The following is a 19,912-nucleotide window of genomic DNA, read 5'->3' on the forward strand; positions in this document are numbered from 1 at the left end:
CTAAGCTCAAAACAACCGCTGAGCATATTTACGACAGTGCACTTTTACTTTCACCCTCTGGGGGGAGCCTCGCTGGAAAATCCACACCGGATGCATAGTTTACCTTTAAAATAGATGAATTTTGGCTCTTTTATAGTTTTTTTTTCTTGGAATGTCTGGATCTTATATTGATCTTGGAAATCGCCAGAAAACTAATTGGTTTGCATCTAAAATCTCGTATTAATAAGCTAAAATAAACATTCTGGTTCTGCTTAACATTGATTTAACTTATTGGTTAATAACAGATCGGTCTGTTGTTGTTGTTTGTTGTTCTTTTTACTAATGTCACTTGATCAAGATATTTTTCAACATCATACTCTACATAATAATTCATTAAAGTATTTATAATTTGTGCTGATATCCTATTGGTTCATGTGTATCAGTCGATGGTGTAATATCGGTGTCGAATTAGAAATGAAGCGACTGTCGAGGGACGCAATGATCTATATGTTGATCTGAAATCATCTTTGCAGGATCAGTTTTGTCTAAAACCAGATTAGAAAGGACTGATTTAAGTACATTGGATCAAATCTCTGCTTTCCATGATCTTTTATGCCCAAACCTCAGGTAAATAGATTTTAGTGAACAAAATTAGAACGCTGATGAGGTTTTAAGTTGTATGATCATGGAAGGCGACGGAGTCTGAAAGGCTTCCTGGAAACTGCTGGTTGCTTAAGAAAAGGCCCAGTTTGCTTCCTTAGTCCAAGTTTTTCTTCTTTGTTGATAAATAATCAGTTTTTTTGAATTCATGAAGTAAACCTGCAGCTTTACACTGCAAAAAATCTAAATCTAGATAAGTCAATTTTTTCTTAAAATAAGTGCATTTGTTCTTCAATTAAGGAGGTGAAAGAGACATTTTGCCAATGGAACGAGACAATTTACACTTAAAATAAGAAAACACAATTACATTGTCTTATTTCAAGTGCATATTATCTTTTTATCTTATTGTAAGACTAAAACTACTCATTCCATTGGCAAACTATCTCATTTACTTACTCAAATTAAGGGTAAATACACTTAATTTAAGAAATTTTTACTTATTTCTAGATCATTTTTGCAGTGTAAATGTTAGATTCTTCAGAACGTTTGTGCTGCTCATAATCTGGCTCATGTTGAATGTTGGTGTAAAACGCTACAGAGCTCATATGCAGTCAGGCTTATATGATCAGACCATATTTTCCTTCTTTCAATTAGTTGTAGAGCTAGACAGGTCTTCTTGTAAATGACCTCACAAAGCCAAAATGCACACTAATGTTGGCTCTACAATAATCCCAGATTATTGTGTTTGTCTCGCAACACTCAGGAGGTTTTAACCTAGATTGATGGAGTCAGTCTGCACAGATACTCAGGACTCTGTGGAAGATTAGCGACTTTCCTTATTGGCATCTGATGTTGAGCTCCAGTAGTTTCATCAAAACCAGAGTTAATGGTAACATAGTTTTCCATTGGGTTTCAGGATTAGCGATACTAATAGGTTTCAGCTGCAGCTTCTGCATAAAACTGTTATTCCCCAGTGTCTTCTGTCAATGCCCTCAGTGTTAGGATTAGGGAGGGAGAGCAGGGTCAGGACAAACAGTCTGTTGTCAGTCTCTGCCAGGTTCTTAAAGAAGCAGCAGCTCCCAGCTCTGCCTGACAATACCGTGACTCTAAACCCAGCATTATCTGTCCACCTGTGTTTCCCACCGCCTGAAACACAAAACAAGCCTTGCAGAAAAACTCCATGTACTTATTATCCCAACACAAAGCTCGTGGATATGTTCTATTCATTATTTCTGAGCAGCTTTGGATGCATTTGGGTGATCCTGCAAATCGCCTCAATGAAGATGTTGGTGGCTTATTTAAGCCTGAAACGTTACCTCAGTGGTAAAAACACAAACAAACGACTCCCGTAACCTTTCTCTGCTTTTCCCATGAGCTCCCCGGGTTCCGCTCCCATTTCCTCTCTAACCAGGTTCAGCTGCTTTTTCCAACACAATTTGTTGCATAACAGAAGGATTTGCTTTAACGTGGTTTCTTTTAAAATATATTTTATTAGGATAGATTAATTAACAGTTAATATAAAAAACAACAATCTGTTTTAACTTTTATAAAAATCAGATGAGAAAAGAAAACTATATTAAGCCTCCATTTATAAGCTGTAATTCTGGGTTGTTTTTTTTTTCATGCTAAGTTAGACAGATTAACCCAGAAATAAATATTGGGGGCAGCAAACCTTAATCTGTTGATCTCTGATGAGGACCTATAGCCTATATCTAGTGTAACATTGTTCTGCTGTTATCTGCAGAAACAGTCTGTTTACTTCCATGTAATCTTGGCCCATATTTTATACGTCTGTAGAGAGAAAACCCCTCCTAAAGGTTTCCAGAACTCACCAGCGTGGCTAAAATCATAGCAACAGAAAGATAATGACACCATATCTGCAGGCTGCTTCCTCAACCTTGTTGCATATGAGAGAGAGAGTGAAAAAAATAATTTTATTGCCGTGATAAAGGCCTCAGAGGCAGTGAAATGTAATGCAAATCTCATGTGTTAGCTGGAATATGCTAATCTGTTCCCTGTAATATGAAACGTCTAAAGAAAATCCTCTTTAAATCACGTCAAGTGGTTGATTTTTGCTTTTCCCGGAGTGATATCTGATGGGAGATCAGGTCTTTGTGCTTCAACCTGTTGCAAAATCCAGATTTCTAGATTTCCAGAGCCTCAAAGCGCGGTTTTTATTGCATTTAAATTTCAAAGATTGAGAGTTTAAACAGGCTTTAAAGGAATAGTACACCCAAAACATGATTAGCCTTCATTTTCTACTCACCCCCATGCTGAACAACACTCTGGAGTACTTTTTTGATATCTCAAATGCATCTGGAGATCTGGGAGGCTTCTTGCTGTCTGCTGACATTCAAATAATGGAGGTCTATGGCGCCCGAGGCAGAAAGGTCCATAAAAGTCCACAAAAAACGTGTCAATATTCCTCCATACTGCTCGTCCAATGTATTCCAAGTGTCCTGAGTGGGTAGCGTCCAGAATTTACTCAAAACGAAGTCATTTAGAATGTTTTTAGAGCATAAACAGTAGTGTATAGGATTTCCTAAAAGCGCGTTCACGACTCTACGGAAACCGCGGCAGACCAAACCAGATAAAAGTGCGCATTCAGCGTCTGCTCTGCCGATAATGCAAGCGTAGAAGAAGAAATGTGCTGTTTACCTGTGCAAAGAAAGAAACAACGAAAGAAAAATGTCTGAGGACTTCAGTGTTGAGGAAGAGCATGAGTTCTTTGCCGAGCTGAATGCGCACTTTCATCTGGTTTGGTCTGCCATGGTTTCCGTAGACTCGTGAACACGCTTTTAGGAAATCCTATACACTACTGTTTATGCTCTAAAAACATTCTAAATGACTTCGTTTCGAGTAAATTCTGGATGCTACCCACTCAGGACACTTGGAATACATTGGACGAGCAGTATGGAGGAATATTGACACGTTTTTTGTGGACTTTGTGTACTATTCCTTTAACCCCAAAGTTTTTTCCATCTCCCTTTAAATGATCAGTGGTTGGGAATGCAGGGATGGGGAGTGAATTTTCTCAGAGGCTTTTACCCTCTTACGTAGGATCCTAGCATTACAGATGAACCCCCCCCCCCCCCGTTTAGGCTGGCTCCTGCCAACACCAGAATGATCTCATCTACAAGTGCTGATGCATCACAGTGCTCTGCAGCCCCTATCTCTGCTGCAGTGATTCACCAAGCCAGCATGGCAGAGGAATGCAGGCTTATCTTAAAGCGATGAATGAGAACGGGGTGTTTTTGTGCTGGATTCTGTAGTCTGTACACCTTGTGCTTGTTCATGTAGTCTTTCTGCCCTATTCTACTGGATATTCAGGATGGTTTCACATTTTTTTCATAAATAAAAAACCTAAAAATTGTGGCTTGCATTATAATTAGCCCCTTTCACCCAAACACCCTTAAATTAAACCTTGTGAAACATGGAATCCAATGCATTTGTTTGTTCCTGGAACATGGGGAAAATATTAACTACAAAAACGACATAGCGTCCTCATTAGTGAAGCGTTTCCCAGGCTGCTTTGAAGGGTTTCAGCTTATTGCAGCGTCTCTAAACAGCAACAGGTACTTGTCACAGTCTGTTTCTCCAGTCCTGATAACAAGCTGAACCTGCTCTCCATCTGTCCCTCCTGCCCGGCATTCCTAAACAATCCGGCGCCGACTGACATGGAGCATAAAGTTTAGGTCCTGGTAGTTTCCCTCCTGTAGAAGCTGGTTTTAATAACCACAGGAAATTTCAAAGGCAGCGCAATTAAAGGAGTTTGGGCTGCAGCAAAGCAGCAGCTTGGGAATGATTAATTGATGGAGAGTGGGTGCAGCGTGAGGCCCTCGTTCACCTTTAAATCCTGACTCCTGCAGTGTGTTCCCTGCACCATCTGCCAAATCCTGACTCCCTTAAAATGATTCTTTTCTCTTTCTGTAAAGATTTCACAAAACATGAACTTTCTCAGTGCAGTTTGAGCTGGTTGGATCAGCTGGTGCCGTGCATTCAGGACATAATTAAGTAATTGTTCAGCGTTGACTTTTTAACCTGAAGGCAGGATTGGTTTGTGTTTCTTTGATCCCTCACGCTGCTGCCAACACATCGGTTTCTTTTATCGTTTTGCTGCGATCTCTTTACGCACGTGTTTATCAGACGCATTCACATGATGTCTAAGCTGTATATCGTTGATGGTAAAGAAGCTTCTTTCTGTTTTGCTTTACAGAGAAACTGCTCACATTCCCCTCATCGCTTTGGGTCTGAAGGAGACTAAAGAAGTCGACTTCTCTGCTCCATTCAAGGTAAAAAAAAAACACGACTTTAGTCTTAAACACTCAAATATTTGTCTTTACTTTTGTAATGGTGCATTACATTGCAAAAATGATGAAGAAATAAGTAAAAATTTCTTAAATTAAGTGTATTTATTCTTATTTTAAGTAGGTAAATGAGACAGTTTGCCAATGGAATGAGTATTTTTACTCTTAAAATAAGATATTTACATAATATGCACTTGAAATAAGACAATGCAATTATGTTTTTCTTATTTTAAATGTAAATTGTCCTGTTCCATTGGCAAAATGTCTCTTTTACCTCCTCAATTCAAGAACAAATGCACTTATTTTAAGAAAAAAATTACTTATCCAGATTTCGATTTTTTTCCATGTAAATGAATTAGAAACCGATAAGGTTTCCCTGGGTGTTAAAGCTACTACGGAAGCTGCAGAGTGTCATAAAAGTGTCAACATCCTGGTCTACTTTTCATCACTACTGTTTCTCGTAACAAATCAGCTAAAAAAAGGAGGAAACTTGTTGAACATCTGTTGGAAAATGCAGCTAAAAGAAGCGTACCTTCGCCTGCTGGGATGTCATCTGTTAAGATTAACTGTTGTAACCAAGCTTCTCCAGTTTAAAGAACTAAGTAGGCAAAGTATCTCTGCCTGTTTCTAACGTAACACCAAAATAAACTTCACTGTTTTATTAAATTAACTCGCCAGTCCAGCAGAAGGCCTGGAACTGGTAAAAGCTCAGTCACATAGCCTCATTTGCTCCTGGTTTTTACTTCTTTTTCCTTTCTGTTACTTAGACTTAGACCACTTTATTAAACCACTTACAGAAGACAAACAAAAAATACATAAATAAATAAAATTAACATATAATAACATAAAAAATAAGATGATTAAAAGGAAAAATGTGACAGGAAGCTCGAAGACCAAAATCAATAATAATAAAAACACAGAAGGATGGTAAAACGATAACGGTTATCTTTCTTTTTTAAAAACACACCAGCCACCCTACATAGAATTTAAAAGTAGAATGGCTGTTGGTATAAAAGAATTTGCATAGCGGTTTGTTTTAAAGTTAGGAATTACAAAGCGGCGCCCTGAAGGCAAAAAGGAGAATACATTTTGGAGAACATGTTCTTTTTTTCCTCCAGCGTTTTACTGTCATTAACTGCCACTAGTACAGTAACCTGACTCCGCCAGATGGATTTGCTCCGCATATCCATCTGGAAACCTTCCGTTGAAGTAATTTTGGGAAGGGGCGAAAATACTGGTTAGCTGATTGGCCTATGTTGGTGATAGACGGGCCAAATAAACCAATCAGATCAACGAAGCATATGACGTACTAACAGAGCGACGACGAAGAGGAGCCAATTGATAGATCAAACTCTTGCCGAAACCAGTCGGGAGAAGAGCAAAAACATCTTTTCCTCTGAGAAAAGCCTCCAGAGCAGTGTTTTGCTCTTCTTTCAGTGAAGAAATACTCTGTAATTCCGATAAAACTTGCTCGATAGCCACGCTAACGCTAGTTTCATCGTCTGAAGCTGCCATGTTCTTTAGACTGAACTGTCGCGCTTCTCGTTGCGTCACACCTCAACCCGCCTCAAAGCCAACGCTGATTGGACGTTCGTTTGGTGAACGGCTCCAAATTTTCTTCAACGGAGAGTCTCCAGACTGATCTGCGAGTGAAACCTTGAAAGCTCACGAGATCAGCATGGTCTCACGAGGCTACGAGTACAGCGCAAAAAAAATCCACTTTCTGCCACTGTGTGGCGCCTGGGGAGCAGTTTGGGGTTAAGGATCTTGCTCAGGGACCCAGCGTGGGTAGGGCTGTCTGTGGGAGTGGGTTTCGAACTCACAACCTCAGGATTCCAAGTTCTTTGCTCCAATCACGACGCCATCAGTCCCCCTTTTCTGATGAACGGTCTCTTCCCTTCCGCTGTATAGAAGACGGATGTTTCTGCATTTCAGCAGAAGGCACCAAGTAGAACTGCGATCTGCGGTCAATTCGAGGTGTTTCGAGCGCCTTCATGCAAAATGGCGTCTTTCATTACAGCCATACATGGAAGTAGCTTTAAATAACACATTCTAAGCAGAAAGAAGCAGATAGAAAAGGGGTGTTGAATAAACAAAATCAAAATAAATTCAACTCAACTCAACTTTATTGTCAAATGTGCTACATGGTAAACATACAACACAGATGAAATGTCAGTCCTCTCAACCCCACGGTGCATAATAAAATATAAAATATAATGAACCATAGCATAAAATAAAAATAGAAATGAAAACCTAAGATATAAAAATAAATATTAAAATATTTAAATATGCAAACAGTGCGAATGGTGCATAGAGTAGCAGTCCTGACGTGGGGGAAGTAGTGAGGGAATGTAGTAGTAGTAGGGAGGGAATTGAGCATCCTCACTGCCTATAAAGTCCCTTTTAAGAACTTCTGGATAAATTTAAAGGTAAATGTAAAAAAAAAAAGAAAAGAAAAAGCGCCACCCCATCCTAAAAGGATCAGGATGAAAGTGGATTTCCATTCTCTAAACGTGACCCACATCGCTGTTTACAGTTTGGATTTAAAAGGAGACTCCTTTCATTGGGGATTTGGGTCATTTGTCTGCGCCGCGTTATTAGCAGTAGCAGTCACCGAGCCGGCATTGTTTTCACCCTGACAACAAGCGTGTGCGTAAGCTTTCCAAAGCACGTTCCTGTCGTCGCTTATCGTCGCCCCACCTGCCAAAAACTTTAATGCTCGGCACGTTTTCCAGGGCTGTCTGTCAGCACAGTCAATCCAAATGAGGTCAGTAGTTGTAACGGCTGCTCTAGATGCACCGAGCTGAGAGGAAACCGTCTCGTAAATGTCGTGATGGCACGTTTATTGTGCGTCTCTTCGTGTCAGTAACTGATCGCTGTCTTAATGAGCTGCTTTCGCAGCCTCTTTCTAGAAGAATGAGGCGTTTGAAAAGCATTCTCTCCATTTTTAGATTCAGGTCATTTGTGCGACAGAACAGAAAAGCCCCAAAGCTGTCTGCACTGTATGCAAACATCATCTGAACTCCACATGTGTTTGACAGGACTACATCCTGGAGCACTACAATGAAGACGGGCGAAGTTTCGAGGAGGAGATTGCAGATCTGATGGACCTGCGGCAGGTGAGGTGTTTAAATGCTTTAACAGCAGCTTCCCAGCCTGTTATTCTCTGCCTTAAAAACCCATCATCAGTTCCACGCCCCTGGGTTTGGAAATGACTGGTTGTGCTGCTGTAGTTTCAAACACTAGGCTCCTAATGCCTGAAAGGAGTTTGAGTGAGAACACTGCGTCATCACAGCTAGTGTGTTAGAACTGCATGTTACCAAACGTCGTTTCTGTCGTTTTTTTTTCAGGCCTGCAGAACGCCAAGCAGGAATGACGCTGGGGTGGAGCTGCTCGCAAAATACTACGGTCATCTTCCCCTAATAGAGAACAGATTCTTCTCCCCGACCCGCCAGACCGGCATCTTCTTCACCTGGTAGGATCTGATTTACGCAAGTTTGCACTTCCTTTCAGCCATTTCATGTTGGCTTGCATTTTTTCTGATAAAAAGAACTTCATGAAGTCTATAAATTTGACATGTTTTCCAAATTTCCTTCTTTCTTTTAGCTAATAAATATTTGATCTTTTGAGCTGTTACATTTAGCACCTCTAAATAAAAGTCGGTGCAACCAATTCTATTCAGAATTTCCTACTTAACCCTTTATAGGGCAAGTTAGTGTTTTTGATCACTTGCATATCCCTTACAAATGGAGTCCCCTCCGTCCCTCAGTGAGTTCTAGAAGCACAAGATCTATATCCAGCCATTCAGCAAAGATGCTGCTACATGGCTGTACTTCTTAATTTGGGATTTGGCCAATTAGATGAGCCCTTGAATGATATATTACCTACCTGGAAATTAAGTTGGAAAAAAAAGTTAAAAAGTCAAGAAAAATGGTAAAAAGGTGATTTAAAAGTAAAAAAAAAAAAAAAAGTTAATAAGCCTAGTTAACAATTAGATTTAGGTTTAAAAAAGAAAAAAATGTAAGTACCAGTTTTAGCATTAATGCCGCTAAGGTTATGTTTTACCAAAAAAAATAAATAAAAAGTGTTTCTTTCACTTTGTGGAGTGTTTTACATGGATTTCTTCTCCAAGCGCTTTTGTTATTTTTATGTTTTTTTTTTTCATTTTGGGCAAGTTGGTGTTTCTTTTTATTACATTGACATTCATTTTTGCCATCCATATTTTTTGAATGTTACAAAGGTAATAAGGTCTTTTCCTGGATTCCAATGACACCACACTAGAAAAATGATCTAGAAATAAGTAAAAATTTCTCAAATTAAATGTATTTACCCTTAATTTGAGTAGGTAAATGAGATGGCTTCCCAATGGAATGAGTATTTTTACTCTTAAAATAAGATATTTAGATAAAATTCACTTGAAATAAGATGTTGCAATTGCGTTTTCTTATTTTAAATGTAAACTGGATTGTCCCATTGGCAAAATGTCTCTTTTACCTCCTCAATTCAAGAACAAATGCACTTATTTTAAGAAAAAATGACTCATCTAGGTTTTGATTTTTTCCAGTGCATTGACTTCACTGCAAAAACTACCTGGAAATAAGTAGAAAAATTCTTAAATTAAGTGTATTTACCCTTAATTTGAGCAGATAAATAAGATGATCTGCCATTGGAATGGGTATTTTTACTCTTAAAATAAGATATTTAGATAATATGAACTGAAATAAGACAATAACATTGTTTTTTTCTTATTTTAAAAGTAAATGATCTTGTTCCATTGGCAAAGTGTCTCACTTACCTCCTCAATTGAAGAAAAAATGCACTTATTTTAAGAGAAAATGACTTATTGAGATTTGTGTTTTTTGCAATGTTGAAATTTTAATTTCACCGAGTGCCCTATAAAGGGTTAACAGCAACAGCTTCATAAAATGTCATTTCCTTATTTAAAAAAATGAGAAATTTTAAGATATTCTTCTATAGAAGAATACAAGGAAGTAATTACTGTAACTGTTAAAAGAGGTCATAAAACGTCCCGTTTGATGTTTTTATTTCCGGCGAATTTGGAGGATGGTGCAGCTTTTTTTTTTTTTTTTTTATCCAAGTGGGAAATATGTAGTACCCTTCAACTCAAAGTGAATCATGGCGGTGGGAATATCAGGCTTTAGGGAGGCTTTTCTGCAGATAGAAGGGAGGGTGTTGAATAAACATGACACCAGAAAGGTATCCATTAAATTTTACTTCCTAAAAGATTAAATGTCTTAGAGGAACTATATTTTTGGAAAAACTATTGCACTTCATGTGATTTTCTATTCCAAAAACCAAACAATTATGTTTTTTTTGTAATATATAAAAGCAATGTGCAAAGAAAATGAAGGCCAAGAGACATCGTGCAATCCTCTCTTAAATCGGCTGCTTTGAGCTCCTTTGTTGGGGGGTTTTCAGTCTTCAAGTATTCTGACACCTCCTTAAGTCTGTGGATCAGGAAGTATATCCCTACATAATGCCTCGCTACTCATTGGAGAATTAGAGGAGAAAGATTTAGGCTGGTGCCAGCTGTTTGTCTCCCTACAGCTTCTTTTTCCCCCCTGCAATAAGACGTTCTAGTTCAGGGAGTTGAAACAAAAGAAACAAACTGCATAAAAGATCTACTGTAGGGAAAAAAATAGCCAATATGAAATATTTCACATTACACTGGAAAAAATAGTAATTTTTTTCTTAAAATAAGTGCATTTGTTCTTGGATTGAGGAGGTAAAAGAGACATTTGCCAATTGAACAAGATAATTTACACTTAATAAGAAAACACAATTGCATTGTCTTATTTCAAGTGCACATTATCTAATTATCTTATTTTAAGAGTAAAAATACTCATTCCATTGGCAAACTATCTGATTTACCTACTTAAATTAAGGGTAAATACACTTAATTTAGGAAATGTTTACATATTTCTAGATGTTTTTTCCAGTGTATACTGGTTTGGATTTGAACACTGCAAAAAAAATCTAGAAATAAGTAAAAGTGTCTTAAATTAAGTGTATTTACCCTTAATTTGAGTAGGTAAATAAGATGATCTGACAATGGAATTAGCATTTTTACTCTTAAAACAAGATAATTAGATAATATGCACTTAAAATAAAACAATGCAATAGTTCTTTCTTATTTTAAATGGAAATTGTCTTGTTCCATTGGCAAAGAGCCTCACTTACCTCCTAAATTCAAGAACAAATGCACTTAATTTAAGAAAAATTGACTTATCTAGATTTCAATTTTTCTAGTGAACCACTATGAGGGTTGAATTGAACCGTAAACGGTAACGTGCTCTGGCTTCTTTCCTGCAGGTACGACTCCTTCACAGGCGTTCCCGTATGCCAACAGAACCTGTCTTTAGAGAAAGCCAGCGTGGTCTTCAACATTGCAGCGCTGTACTCCCAGATCGGGACGCGCAGTAACCGGCAGAAAGCAGCGGGCTTGGAGGAGGCCATCTCCGCTTTCCAAAAAGCTGCAGGTACGTCAAAGTTAACCTGAGAAGATGGAGAGTTTTAATTGGTTCACTTTAACCTGCAGTGACGGTGAAACGTGTAGATATAGTGAGATGATAGAAGAAAGATTTTCCCGTGGTTGTTTTACTCTGCAGAAATAATGGTCATGTCAAACGCTTCTTTAACTTGCAGGAAAGTTTGTTTGTTTTTCTTTGTGCTGCAAATAATCCCACTAAGGACACAATAACGTATTGTTCAGATGGATAGCCAGCGCTTTATGTCTGGCTATCAGTCGGCCTCCACCCTCTGGTTTCTGTTTCACATGTTTCTCTGGCTTCTTCTCATGTGGCTGAAGTCCAAAAAAGCATCAGCAAACATGAAGGAGCGCTCCACCTCTTAAAGGTCTGTCAACAAGTACAGTAAGACGGTGATCGATGCACGGCTCTGCAGTGACGGGAGCGCTGCTCTTTAATTATAGCGCTCATCTTCAGTTAGGCTTGTAAAAATAAAGCAATTATACTGTCAGAGGAAACATTGTTTGAGCAACAAACTGAGCTCAGGGCTGATTAATGTTAAGGATTTACATGCAGTGGATTTGGCTCAGCACTCTGGCTGGAAGCGTAGTTCTCTGTTACTAAGCTCAGCTCCTGCTGCGAATTTAGATTTTATGACTCGTTCCTTTAAAAAAAGCTTTTATTCATCCATTGATGTGCAGATTGATAACAATAAAGTGGTGCAACTTTATTTAAAGTCGTAGGGAAGTCATACTTAAATGTTAAATCATTCTCGCTTAAACATGTATATAAATGTACTCTTTATCAGATGATATTGTGCCAAAATTTAGAAAAGTTCTATTTAAAAAACATCCTGTCGTAAAATCTGTGTTTTTTTCCCATTATCTTCTGCAGGCCAATTAGTTATACGTCAGCCGGCCCATCATATATCAACGGTCATCTGTCAATCAAATTTTTTTGGTCATAGCATCTTGATTCATATGTCGCAGCTAATATACGCAGCGGTTGAAATAAGAATAATTTCCTTTCCTATTGAGTTCCGTCCCAGTGTTCACGGCTAGAGCTAACAGAACTGGCGGCGTTGCGAGGCAAGGGCTCAAACATGTACGGCTGGAAGCCTTCTACACCAAACCAAGCTTCTGCCGCCCTGGCGTCCTCTTCCACAACATCTTCATCCCCGCTTTCCTCCTCTAAATAAAAAACGGATGACTGAGGAGACTCATCCACGACCTCCGACACTAAACTCTCCTCCTCTTGCATGTTTCCGCTGTCCATAGCGTTCCTTGACAGCGTCGTTTCTAAGTCACCAATTTAGTGCTACTTGTCCCAATGGAATTTCCCATTGGGAACCTGCTAGCACTAAGTTGCTAAATGGTTAGCAAGATGCTTCTGACAAACCGGACCAAACTTGCTTGTGAACCTTCCGCCACAACAATCCCGCCCCCTTGATAATCGACCAATCACATTCCCTTTATTCACTCGTGTAAAGTTGGCATCACTCGGGAGAATTCGGAAATGCAACGGTTGGAACGGCCGCTTCCCTACGACTTTAAATAAAAGAAAATACAAGCATTTTATGTCAAATTGCTCTTGGTGTTTTTAACTATAGACGTATTAGTTATGATAAACTGATGAATTATGTTTTAGGATCGTTTGTATGCAGAGCTGCCATCGATCAAATGTTGCAGGTTACTAATAATAATAATTGAACTTTATTGATCTCACATTGGACAAATGAACTCTCTGCTTTTAACCCATCGCCTTGGGGAGCAGTGGGCAGCCATTGTGCGGCGCCCAGGGAGCAGTGTGGGGTTAAAGGTCTTGCTCAGGGACCCAGAGTGGCAGTCTGTGAGATTCGATCAGGGTTCTTGCAACCTTCTCAGAACACAAGCGCTACGCTGTAACCCACTAGGCCAACACATGAGGAGTACTTTAAAAGATTTAATAAGACAAAGATTAAATTTTTAACTATTCTTGAAGATGTTTAATAAAGGAAAATAAGAGCATAATCCAAAATAAATAATCATAAATTGTTAATATTTCTAACAGAAGTGACGCCAAGGCACGTGTTTGTTTGTTTGTTTGTGTGCAAGAGAGAGTAAAGAAAATCAATCTTTTTTCATTTTGATTTTTTCTAAGAGATCAACTTTTAAAGTGTTTTTAGCTTATTAGCAGTTAGCACAGTTGGAGCCACTGACATCACAGAAAAAACTGTCAAACCAAGTTTTTTTTCCCAGAGAATCTGGATCCTTAAACTGAGGTTCTCCTAAAACCTGCTATAACCCTGAGTTTAAAGCTCAAAACAGAGAATCTTTGATGCACCAACACCAACCCCCCCCTCCTGAACATGTCTCAACCTGTGAGGGAAATATTCAGTATGTTCTTTCATCTTTTTTAATTGGAAGCATCTGTTTCACACTAAACATAGCTGATCTTTAATCTGCAGGTTTCTTGACGCATCTCTTAAGATTATTATTATTATTATTATTACCAGAATAAATTGAAATGAGGTTTCAGGAGACAGAAATAAAAAAATCTTCCTTTTGGCTTCAAAGATAAACCACTGAGTTTATTTAGGTTCTTTTTAATTTTGCGATGAGATGAAAACACTTAAAGGAAACTGTTTTGGGAGCATAAATGATTTAAAGCCTTTTGAGTTTTGCTTGGATTTCTGTTAACTCAAATCCCTCCTCCAGGCATGCTGAACCACCTTAAGGAAACCTTCACCCACACGCCCAGCTACGACATGAGCCCAGCAATGGTGAGCATGCTGATTCGCCTGATGCTTGCTCAAGCGCAGGAGTGCATCTTTGAGAAGATCGCACTTCCGGGGATCATGAACCAGTTCAACTCCCTGATTAAAATGGCTCAGGAGGCTGCAAAGGTAAATACGACATCATAAACTGAACGTGATGTCATCACGGCCATCTCCTCAAATTGCTGCTTTTAAAGTCCACTTTTTCCTCCGTCGTTCTCTTCTTGCCAGGTCTCAGAAATCTACGATCAGGTCCATCAGTCTATGATCCAGATGCCGATCAAAGACAACGTGCCGTTCTTCTGGTCAACCATGTCCCTGGTCAAAACCAACCACTACCGTGCCATTGCACATCACTTCATGGCCTCAGCACTGCTGGATCATGAGCGTAAGGAAACCTTTTTTTTTTTTGAAAACACACACAGTGAAAAGCTATAAAAGATGTGACGGAAAGCATGCATTCAGAGTCAGAAGTTCCTATCAGAGAAAAGGTTTCCTGCCTGATGGGGAAAACAGCCTAAACCAGTATTTCTTTTGCCTGTAGTACTGGGAGGGCTTCTGCTTCTGCTGGTTTTGCCAGATGATTGAACCAAAAGCTGTTACACAACAGCTATTTAAGGACACACACATCGGCACACAAACTCAGCAGCTTTGTCCATAGAGCTGCGATCAACAGAGAGCAAAGACAAGAGAGGAATTTAAAGTAGAACAGAGCTGTTTGGATTACGGCGAGCGACCCTTTATGTATCCTGTCCTCATAAATGAAATCCAAGTAAATTAAAAGATATTTAAGTTGGGGAAACATTCCAAAAAAAAAAAAAACTAAAAAGTTTTTTGTTTGCTGTAGGGTTTGCATAACCGATGTGATTGATTAGCTGTGACGTCTTGTCGATGCCATAGTTCAATCTGTCATAATTAAAAAGAAAAAGTTGTGGTTTATTTTCTAACCCGCAGTCCAATTAAATTTCCTTTGTCTCGTTTTGTTTCTGCATTTTTTTGCTGAGGCCAATTGCAGGTTTTAAAGAGGTTGGAAAGTTTAGCGGGAGCGTGCAAACACATGAGCAAGACTGTAATGCTTGGACTAGGACCAATAAATAGAACAGCATCAAACTGAAACAGCTTTGAGTCTGGCAGCTCATTAACAAATTCCTGAGAGAACGAGGAAAATGAAGCAATTAACCACAGAACCGTAGAGAATAGAGGACGGATCGAAGCGAGGAACGGCGCTAAATGATGGCAGCAGCGGAATAGAGATGAAGCATAAATACCAGCCGATAGTTCTGCCTCAGTGAAGCAGAACCTCACAGAAAGGTCTGATCATTTCATCTGAAACTTTAATCAGGACTCGCAGACCGCCGTTTACAGGCACTTCATAAAGTTTTAAAATAACTCATATTCTGAGGAGCTTTTTGATAAAAATAATGAAGTTTTTCTATAATCCTATTTACCAGAATCAGCAGAAAGTTTTGCTTTTTCTTTACTATAAGTCACATCAAAGCTCATTCTGTTTGGTTTGGATTTTACACGTCAATTAATATGAGACGCTGAATGAAAATAAAGCGTTTCTCAGACTGCTTTCATCTGATGAGATGATTAGCTACCAGTTAAAACTAGTTTAATTTCTTAGCAGCATGAAAAAATAGCTCTTATCCGGTGAAAAAAAGGATATTTAACCATGTTAAATGGGTTCAAAAGGTGGCCATTTATCTTATTGTTTATTGACATCATGATAAACTTTCCATCATTATAAGAGATGATTTTGAGTATCATCTAAATGAATTAGAAGTTTATAAATGTCACAATTTTTTTTCATTTTTACCATACATTTAATTAACCTGACTCCGCCAGATGGATTTGCTCTGCATATCCATCTGGAAACCTTCCGTTGAAGTAATTTTGGGAAGGGGCGAAAATACTGGTTAGCTGATTGGCCTATGTTGGTGATAGACGGGCCAAATAAACCAATCAGATCAACGAAGCATATGACGTACTAACAGAGCGACGACGAAAACACAACCACAAGCCAGGCTACTCTTGCTGAAACCAGTCGGGAGAAGAGCAAAAACATCTTTTCCTCTGAGAAAAGCCTCCAGAGCAGTGTTTTGCTCTTCTTTCAGTGAAGAAATACTCTGTAATTCCGATAAAACTTGCTCGATAGCCACGCTAACGCTAGTTTCATCGGCTGAAGCCGCCATGTTCTTTAGACTGAACTGTCGCGCTTCTCGTTGCGTCACACCTCAACCCGCCTCAAAGCCAACGCTGATTGGACGTTCGTTTGGTGAACGGCTCCAAATTTTCTTTAACGGAGAGTCTCCAGACTGATCTGCGAGTGAAACCTTGAAAGCTCGCGAGATCAGGATGGTCTCACGAGGCTAACATTTAATTACCTAAACTAGTTGATTATTATCCAATTAATAGTTTCAGCCCTAGATTAGATTTTAATTATATCTATCATATCTCCAAGCCCCCTTCGTGGCTGAAAGCTAATCACATCTTTTCCTTTTTGGACCATGGCGGTGGCAGCATTATGCTGTGGGGAAGTGTTTCCCCAGTAGGGGTAGCTTAAAAGAAAGCTCTGATAGTAAACCTACAGAAGAGGATTAGGGCCCTTTTCTTATTTTCTCAGAAATCTGACATTTTCTTCAGAAGAGGATTAGGATTAGGGCCACTGAAAAACATACAAAAAGTTTTTATTGTTTTTATTTAAGTTTAATTTGGAAAGAGAGTCAGAATTCTTACTTTAATTTCAGAATTTTGTCTTGTTTTCTCAGAATTCTCACATGTTCTTCAGAAGAGGATTAGGGCCACTGGCAAAAATATTTAAAAAGTAGGGATGCACGATATTGGGATTTTGGCCGATATCCGATATGCCGATATTTTAAAACTCATGTAGCCGATAACCGATATCGATACCGATGTTAAAGCTGGACAAAAATAAGTAGTCATTGAAAATAGCAGTTTTGTTATCCATTTCTGACACTTTGAAAAATAATATACTCAAATATATTTTCATTTGCTGATATCAAATTGATTTTTAAAATCGATCTATTTTACTTTCAAAATCTCGTGAAATTTCATCGTTCTGTTACAAACTCTCGTGATATTTCGCAAATTCTTGTGAGATTTTGTTAGTAAAATAGATCGATACCGCGTCAATATATCAACATATAAAAAAATGGCAAAATTTCGTGAATTTTCGGGGGATTTCGTAGCATAACGATGACATATAGCAATATTTCATTAGTAAAAGAGATTGATATGGTGTTTTTAAATGGCAATATATCAGCATATGAAGATATTGGGATATTTTAATGTATCAATATTTTTTCCCTCGCCTTTAGAAGTTTTTAAGTCTAAAAAAGAAGTTTTTGAGGAAGAAGAAGTAGTATTTATTTATTTATTTTTTTTAGACTTTAGAAACTCAGAAGCTGATCAAATATCGGATTAAATATCGGTGGGGTGGCCGATGTCCGATATTCAGTTTTAAAGTCGATACCGATAGGGGGCCGATTATATCGTGCATCCCTATTAAAAAGTATATATATTTTTTATTTTATTTGAGAAAATAAATCAGAAACCTGTTAGAGAGGCTTTAGACAGCACAATGACTCTAAACACAAAACCAGAGCAACAAAGAACAGATTCACATCAAAGCCTGATGTTCTGTCTGGAATGGCAGTCAGGACAAAAAAATGAAAAACATTCTTCGTTTTTCTTTCATTTCACAAAAATGTGAACCTGATGATCACAATAAACCTGAAAAGGAAAAAAAAATCCATGGAAGTTTTAAACGTCCCACTAAAACCTTCACAAAAAAAAAAATTAAAACAAAATCTACATTTTTCAGTTTATATTTAAAAAGCATGTCTTAAAATCATTGTCATTGCTTCATATGAATCCTATTTTAAAGGACAGTTTCTGAAAATGTATTTTCTGTTTAAAATGAGTCGTTTCTCATTCTGAGATGGATTTTTCTCCCTCTGCGTTTAGTGGGCCCCAACGATGACGAGGATCAGCAGGAGAAGACCTTATCTCAGGTGTACGATCAGCTCCCCGAGGGATGCTCCCCACTCGACATCCTGAAGGACAAAGATGAACGTGAACGTATCGGTAAGCTAATCACAGCAGAGGGAAAACGTTTAATGGCTGCTTCTGTGCGCCTCTGATCCTGTTTTGTCCGTTCCTCTGTAGGTAAAGCTCATATGCGTCGTGCCATCGCCAGTCACGAAGAGGCTCTAAGGAATCACGGTCTGTGCCAGCAACAGGACAAACACGACGTCCTGCAGGAAATTTTAAAAGCCAGCCACCAGCGCTCTCTCAACAAGTACACGGACTTTGAAAGCGAGGAAGAGTTTGCGGACTACATCGAAGCTCCAGACATCATCTGTGAGTCCCTGGGCTGTTTTAAAAGAAGCAAATATCCTGTTTGCTTTAGCACAGGATGTTCAGATAAGATTGGAGGAATCCAGTCTGTCTGTGCCCCTGTTAAGAGAGAACATGGCAGAGATTGACTTAGCGACAGAACAATGAGCTGAGCGTCTCCACAACAAATGCTTCCCGGAGCTCAGAGATCGTTTTGTTTCTCTCTGTGTGGTTCGTCTCTCAGGAAACCTGACATGAAAAGCTACTCTGTTGTTTTCCACACCTGCTGCAGTTATACTAGCTTTGATAAGCGACCGTTATCTCTGAGCTCAGCTGATGTAATGTTTGCTCTGTTAACCTCATGTCCTCCTCCCTGCAGGGCAGCAGCTCGTATGGGTTGGTGACGGTAAACATTGTAACTGACTGCATCATTTCTGCGCTTCCTTTCACAGCTAAAACGGAGCATAAAGCAGAAATGGAGCTTCCCGCTTCTACAAAGGTGAAAGTCATCGACTTTTTCCAAAGGCTGGTATGTGGGTTACTAATATCCTTCACTTACACCACTGTTTTTTTCCTGTGATGGTTGGTTTATTCATCAAGTGGTATGAAAAGGCTCTGCGGCAACTAGAGTTTTCTATCATTTCTGAATAAAACCAAACAAAGGTGAGACTCCAGGAATCTTTGGCGCATTTGGTGGAGCCATTTCCAAAGCTTCCTGGACTTTCATCCAAAGCAATAAATGCAAAACTAACACTAACTGTGGAGGGAAAAGGGCGGAGCCTGGTTTATCCTTGCTCTGGTTATTGTGGTCTAAACTGGGATGAGGCTGAAAGAAGTGGAACCTCTTCTGACTTATTGTTCTTGTTATGGGCTGGGATTAGTCTTTTAAATTTTCCTTGGAATTTTTATGGTTCAGCACACTTCCTGCATTTCATCTGAGATGAATCCTGTTTCTATAACTTTCTGGAGTGTGTTTTAATGAGGAGTTGTGTGACACACCAGCTAAAGCGGTGGAATTTGTGCAGCAGAAGAGAAAGATGTATGGTTTACAGATCTGGGAGGTTTGATGTGCATCAGTCAGAGAAATCCAGGCCTGTTGCAGCTCTAGAGCTGCAGAGATCCACCTGCTCTCCTCACAAATCTGACTCTGGAAAAATTGGCAAAAAAAGCTATTTTTTTAGACAAAAACCCCCCAAACATCTATGTCTAATTTATTAGATGCCTTATTTAAAGGTATACTATGCAGCCGGTGTTGATTTTCCAGCGAGGCTCCCCCCAGAGGGCGAAAGTAAAAGTGCACTGTCGTAAATATGCACAGCTGTTCTCCTGGTTTCTCCGTCAAGCCAGGCGCGGTTGTTTTGAGCTTAGCAGACAGGCGAACGCAACGAATGGCTAACACAGCAGCTGGCGCGACAGAAGCA

The 19,912-nt window shown here is 39.0% G+C and overlaps 1 protein-coding gene across 1 annotated transcript in view; it reads left to right on the forward strand.

Moving 5' to 3' along the window:
• Positions 1-19,912, forward strand: part of rhpn2 (rhophilin, Rho GTPase binding protein 2) — a 57,283-nt gene that overhangs the window by 24,234 nt on the left and 13,137 nt on the right. The window contains exons 4-12 of the mRNA XM_015375202.1: positions 4,796-4,871; positions 7,928-8,005; positions 8,237-8,361; positions 11,220-11,386; positions 14,071-14,258; positions 14,361-14,517; positions 18,120-18,239; positions 18,321-18,515; positions 18,944-19,020. Of these exons, the coding sequence (XP_015230688.1) occupies positions 4,796-4,871; positions 7,928-8,005; positions 8,237-8,361; positions 11,220-11,386; positions 14,071-14,258; positions 14,361-14,517; positions 18,120-18,239; positions 18,321-18,515; positions 18,944-19,020 (1,183 nt within the window). The remainder of the gene's footprint in view (positions 1-4,795; positions 4,872-7,927; positions 8,006-8,236; positions 8,362-11,219; positions 11,387-14,070; positions 14,259-14,360; positions 14,518-18,119; positions 18,240-18,320; positions 18,516-18,943; positions 19,021-19,912) is intronic.

The sequence above is a fragment of the Cyprinodon variegatus genome, unplaced genomic scaffold, assembly GCF_000732505.1.
Source record: "Cyprinodon variegatus isolate N-32 unplaced genomic scaffold, C_variegatus-1.0 Scaffold114, whole genome shotgun sequence".
Taxonomy (NCBI): domain Eukaryota; kingdom Metazoa; phylum Chordata; class Actinopteri; order Cyprinodontiformes; family Cyprinodontidae; genus Cyprinodon; species Cyprinodon variegatus.